The sequence below is a fragment of the Amaranthus tricolor genome, chromosome 9 (assembly GCF_026212465.1).
Source record: "Amaranthus tricolor cultivar Red isolate AtriRed21 chromosome 9, ASM2621246v1, whole genome shotgun sequence".
NCBI lineage: Eukaryota > Viridiplantae > Streptophyta > Magnoliopsida > Caryophyllales > Amaranthaceae > Amaranthus > Amaranthus tricolor.
The window spans coordinates 30,009,819-30,014,742 of record NC_080055.1 but is presented as its reverse complement, the minus strand read 5'-3'; the positions used below and the strand labels follow the sequence as shown (position 1 = coordinate 30,014,742).

Here is a 4,924-nt window from a genome sequence, read left to right as displayed (position 1 = left end):
GAAGAACGTAAACCAGAATCAGACCTGTTGACTCCTTCTACCATGACTCAACAGGCCTGAGGGGCAAATTGTATGTGCTAGAACGTGAGCCTTAGTACCAAGACACTGAAAGAGGAGAAACCCCAATCACCCAATCACCAACATGAACGAAGGATAGGACGAAACAACCAGAACCCCTTCAGAAGTACTCCCTGGGAAAGATGACTTAGCCCCTTGGAGGACCAAACTCACTCCTCAGCCAAGATTCAGGATGATAGGACTCACAGAAGTAGTAGAGTCATATCAAAAGGACCCTGACAGAGAAACAAGAACATAAATACCTGCAGGATGGTTAACCCTGCAAAATGATGGCAATGAAAATGATGACGTGGCAGGAGGCAACTACAGTTATGTGCAGAAAAGTTGTCAACACTTGTATAAGGCAAGGCACCACACCTACCTCGTACCCTACCCATAAAGGTGTACTAAAAGACAAGGAGGGGGGACCATGGTGTAAGGATTAGCAAACCACCAAGCGCCACATAAGCTTACGAAATATTCTCCACTAATCACGAGAAAGATTCCATTAAGGTAAAAGCCTAAACTGTCATTAGGGTTTCGGAAAACCTCCCCCAAGGCCCACCCTATAAATATACGATGTCATGCATCACCAAAGGTACGATAACTTTTTGCACGGAAACCTAAGCATTACTCTCTCACAAAAAGATAGCTTAAATTCGTTACAAGCTTTATCAGCAACCCTTGGATAACCTTTATTGACTTAATCATCGGAGGAGGACCCCCGAGGGATCCCTCTCCGGCCCTCGTTTGCTACCTTGTGCAGGAATACGGAGTGAAACAGCCGGAAAAGCAACTCAGATCTCCCCAATAGTTCATATCCATTGTGAACCTTAAAACGCAATCTCTTCAACTTTGCTGAGAGTGTTGATTGTTCTCTCCACAGCCGGACCAGAATGTTTTATTGGATAAGAAAACATGGGTTAATTATAGGGAAAAGTTATCAGAAACTACATAAAACAAGAATAAGGTTTTTGTCAAAAATTATTTAGAAATTTTTTTGTCAAAAAATATCAAAACAAAGTAATTTCTTTGTTAAAGACTACCAATTAACAATTGACATTTAAATTTTTGTTAAGTGTAGCATATGCAAGTCACATGCAATTAACTAAGAAATAACTCGTAATCTTTAAAAGAAATAACTTTTTCTAAGTTGTTTTTGACAAAATAAAAAGTTCTCACGCAAAGAGAAGGAGCAAGGCCAGAACAGATCAATACATCCACAAAGGAAAACCTTCTTCCTTCGTATGCTCATCATATTGTTAGATATTCTATTGTGATTAAGAGGTGACTTAGGCCTTTAATCCATATTAGATATGTAGTGGTAAAGAGGTGAAAAAAGGATAATTTGGATATAAGGTGAAAAGGATTTAAAAAGGCAAAATGAGGTTTTGAGGCAAAAGTAAAAGTTGACGTGGCTTTTTCCCTAGCCAAAGAAAAGTTGTCTCGACTTTATATGTTGGATGTTTCTTTCGCTCTTTTTTCTCGGCTTTTATTGTTTCATAGGATTGTATTGTATATGTTGACCCTATATGTTATAAATAGGGATCAACACATATAATTCACTCTTATGCTTTCTAACCCCTTCTTTCTCTCCTGAACTCTTTCAATTTCTCTTAATTGTGATCATCATCTATTGTAGTTCCTTGAAAGTTCTTTAAAGGTAATAAAGACATCTTTGCTAAACCGTGAACCACGTAAATTATTGTGTTTGGTTTGTTTGTTCTCTCATTGCTTAGATTAGAGTTTCTTGATTAGTGTTGCATTGATTCTGTTTTTGATTTTGTTTTGAGTGTTGTTTGTTCAATCCAATTCTTGAGACTTAAACATTTAATCTTAGGGTAGTGGGGGCTTAATTCCTCATATTTCAATATTCTATCCAAAGCTTGGTGTAGTCGAAAGAGAATGAGAAGAAAAAGAGAAAAAAAATAGAAATTTTCGAGGATCTAAGTCGCTCGCTCAAAGTTCTCAAAAGTACCTAGAAAAAAGTTATTTCTTTGTTAAATGACTATAGATATTTCTTAGGTAAACTGCATGTGACTTGCATATGCAATATTTAATTAAAATTTGAATGTCTATTATTAACTGGTAGTCTTTAACAATGAAATTACTTTTTGATGTAGTTTTTGACAAAAAAAAAAACTTTAGGTTGTTTAAAAAAAAAATCCTATTTTATAGGTAGTTTCTAACAATTTTTCCTATTAATTGTTATAAATTGGCTAGATCAAAATAAATCATGCAATTAGTTTAGTTGGTACATAGCTGTTTTGGTAAACATGGTCAGTTTGATGTTATTGTTTCTATATGTTTGCTTTGTCATATTATTTGCATTTCTAAGATTAAGGCTCTTACATGTAATGATGATTGGTTAGATTATTATTATGATTGATGAAATATGCATATATCAACTTGGCCATAAAAACAATCCGAGTGTTACATTCACTGTTACCCCATTCAATCATTTTCAATTTTCATAATTCATAATACCTTGATCACCAGCTAATTATTTTTGCATCTACTATAATGTTTGTAAATTGCTATGATATCATACTAGTTTTATTAAAGATTAGTTTTTGCAACGAACATTAAATAATAAAGTTTGGAAACATATAATGTGAGAAGTTTAACATGATGTGAGAAGACGTTGAAGACTATGAATGAAGGCAGTGATGTAAGCATCTTCAACCCCTTGTTTGAGCAAAAATTCCTTCCATTTTGTATGGTTAGTTTTCAGCTGTTTTCCCAATATATTCTGTGTGTCCATAACAATCATGACTGCCTTACAAAGTGCTTCTTTAGTAAAGAAACCGTCTTCGTCTCTCTTTTGAATCTCGAGTCCGAGTTTCAAGTCGAAGCTCATCATCCTTGCATTGACAGATTGATCCACAACAAGAGGTAACATGACAAGTTGACAGTTGGTCACCATAGCTTCTGATAAAGAACCAGCTCCACAATGTGTTATGAAGCATCCCACTGAGGGATGTTGCAAAATAAGGTGTTGTTGAACCCAACCAATGTGAACTATTCCTCTCCCCTTTGTTCTTTCTGCAAACCCGTCAGGCAAGGCTGACTCAAGTGTGAGGCAATCATCAGGAAGCTTTAGGGCGGCCAAGAAGGGCATGCCTGTGAGTTACAGGTGAATGTGATCTGTATATAGTAGTATTATATATCAGCATGCAATGCATTTTAAAAAGACAAGTACCTGTGAGCTCGAGTCCCAAAACAAGCTCTTGAAACTGATGAATTGCAAGTGAAGATTCGCTCCCAAGTGCACAATACAGCACAGTGTCTTTACCAAAACCCTGTAACCAAGTCTTGAAATTCTCATCAAGTTCATCATCAGGCAGTTGAGGCACCACTGGTCCAGCTAGCAGCACTGGTTTTTTTAAATGCTTTTCGACATAATCACAATAAGTCCCTTCCATCTCTCTACAAGTCTTGACGCCAATAGCATCACATTCTTTGAAAGCTACTTCCACTCTTTCCAATAGTGTTAGTGATTTCTCTTCACCTCCGAATACCGTTTTAGATGAGTTTGCTAGACTACGAGCCTCATGGGCTTGCAGCCTGATGGATGGCATTGGATATCCTGGTGGTGGCTGCTTTAATTCTTCCTCTGTGAAGCAGTTGATAGGAAGATTCCTTGGTTGAGGGAGCAAGTAAGCAACCGTCGACAAGTAGACTGTGGAATAAAATACAGACTTAATCTGGTGTTTACGGGCTATTTTTGGTACCCATTCAGCAAAGTCAAAAAACACGAAATCAGGTTTAAGATTTGAGAGATGGGTATCAATTGTTTCTGGGATTCGCTCTACGGCAGACATTATAAGGTGCCGGTTAGAGTCAGACACATCTGCAGTTGTTTCAGCTCCAATGGGAAGCCCATCAACAGCTGGGACGGTGATGGGAATCAAATCAATAAGGTGTGGGTGGTGGTTGTGAGAGACAAATTTGAGTTTGGTTTTGGTAGGAAGGAAAAAAGAGATTTTGTTACCCTTCTCAGCTAGTTTGTTTGCTAAATGAAGAAATGAGGTAATGTGACCAAAAGCAAACCATGGGCACATTGCAATATGCAAATTGCCATTGCCATTATTTTCTTTAGACATTTTTGCCATACTAATTCTGATTACGTAAGTCTTTTGAATTACCTCCGGTTCATCTGCATGGATGGCTTTTTACTTTAAAACCTTGGCTTTTATACTTTAAAACCTTGCGTCCAAGAAGATACCCTTTTTACATTGATGTATATGGCTTAACCACTTTTGGTAAATGGTAACTGATAACCTCTTGACAGATTTTTAAGAATAGCAGCAGACAGCAGCACATGTAATGATGTAAGGATGCACAATTTTCATAGAGTATCAAACATACAAAATTTGCAATTTTCTTTTAAGAGTTAGAAAGAGTATCAATCGTTGTTATATTTATTTTGCATCATTTTGAAAAATAATGTGAGTTTTTTCTCACTCCTAGAGTATCAAATTAAACATGTAAATTGAAGGGAACATGGTTGTAATTTACAAAGGAGTAAGAACGCTTGCTATCAAACACAAGTGCGACCAAATCAAGCAAGTGATGTATTATACACGAGTCGGCAAATCAGAGCTCGTGTCACTGCCATAGACAAGATAATTTAGATATGGTGTATTTCAGGAAATATGATTACATCATCCATTCTTTTCCAGTTTTAATAGATTTGAGCTTTTGATAAAGTTATAGCTGATAAAACAAGTATTTTCCCAAACAAGAAATAAAGTGAAAATAATGGATCATCACTATTGTAGGATTATCAACATTAGGAAGGTAGCTTCCAAGATCAATTATCCTATTCGTACTTTAATATTTGTATTTTACAAATTTACAATTC

The 4,924-nt window shown here is 36.3% G+C and overlaps 1 protein-coding gene across 1 annotated transcript; it reads right to left on the bottom strand.

Moving 5' to 3' along the window:
* Window positions 1-2,453: 2,453 nt before the first annotated feature.
* LOC130823863 (cyanidin 3-O-galactoside 2''-O-xylosyltransferase FGGT1-like) lies at window positions 2,454-4,504 on the bottom strand. The gene is made up of 2 exons (XM_057688678.1): window positions 3,260-4,504; window positions 2,454-3,180 (listed from the first exon to the last, which is right to left on the bottom strand). Exons 1-2 carry the CDS (start codon window positions 4,170-4,172, stop codon window positions 2,681-2,683), a joined length of 1,413 nt encoding a protein of 470 aa, XP_057544661.1. The 5' UTR covers window positions 4,173-4,504; the 3' UTR covers window positions 2,454-2,680.
* Between the last annotated feature and the right edge of the window lie 420 nt (window positions 4,505-4,924).

Coding starts and splice junctions, on each gene's coding strand:
- LOC130823863 (XM_057688678.1), bottom strand. CDS start 4,172: ATGGCAAAAATGTCTAAAGAAAATAATGGCAATGGCAATTTGCATATT. Junction 3,181..3,259: donor TTTGGGACTCGAGCTCACAG/GTACTTGTCTTT, acceptor TGTAACTCACAG/GCATGCCCTTCTTGGCCGCC.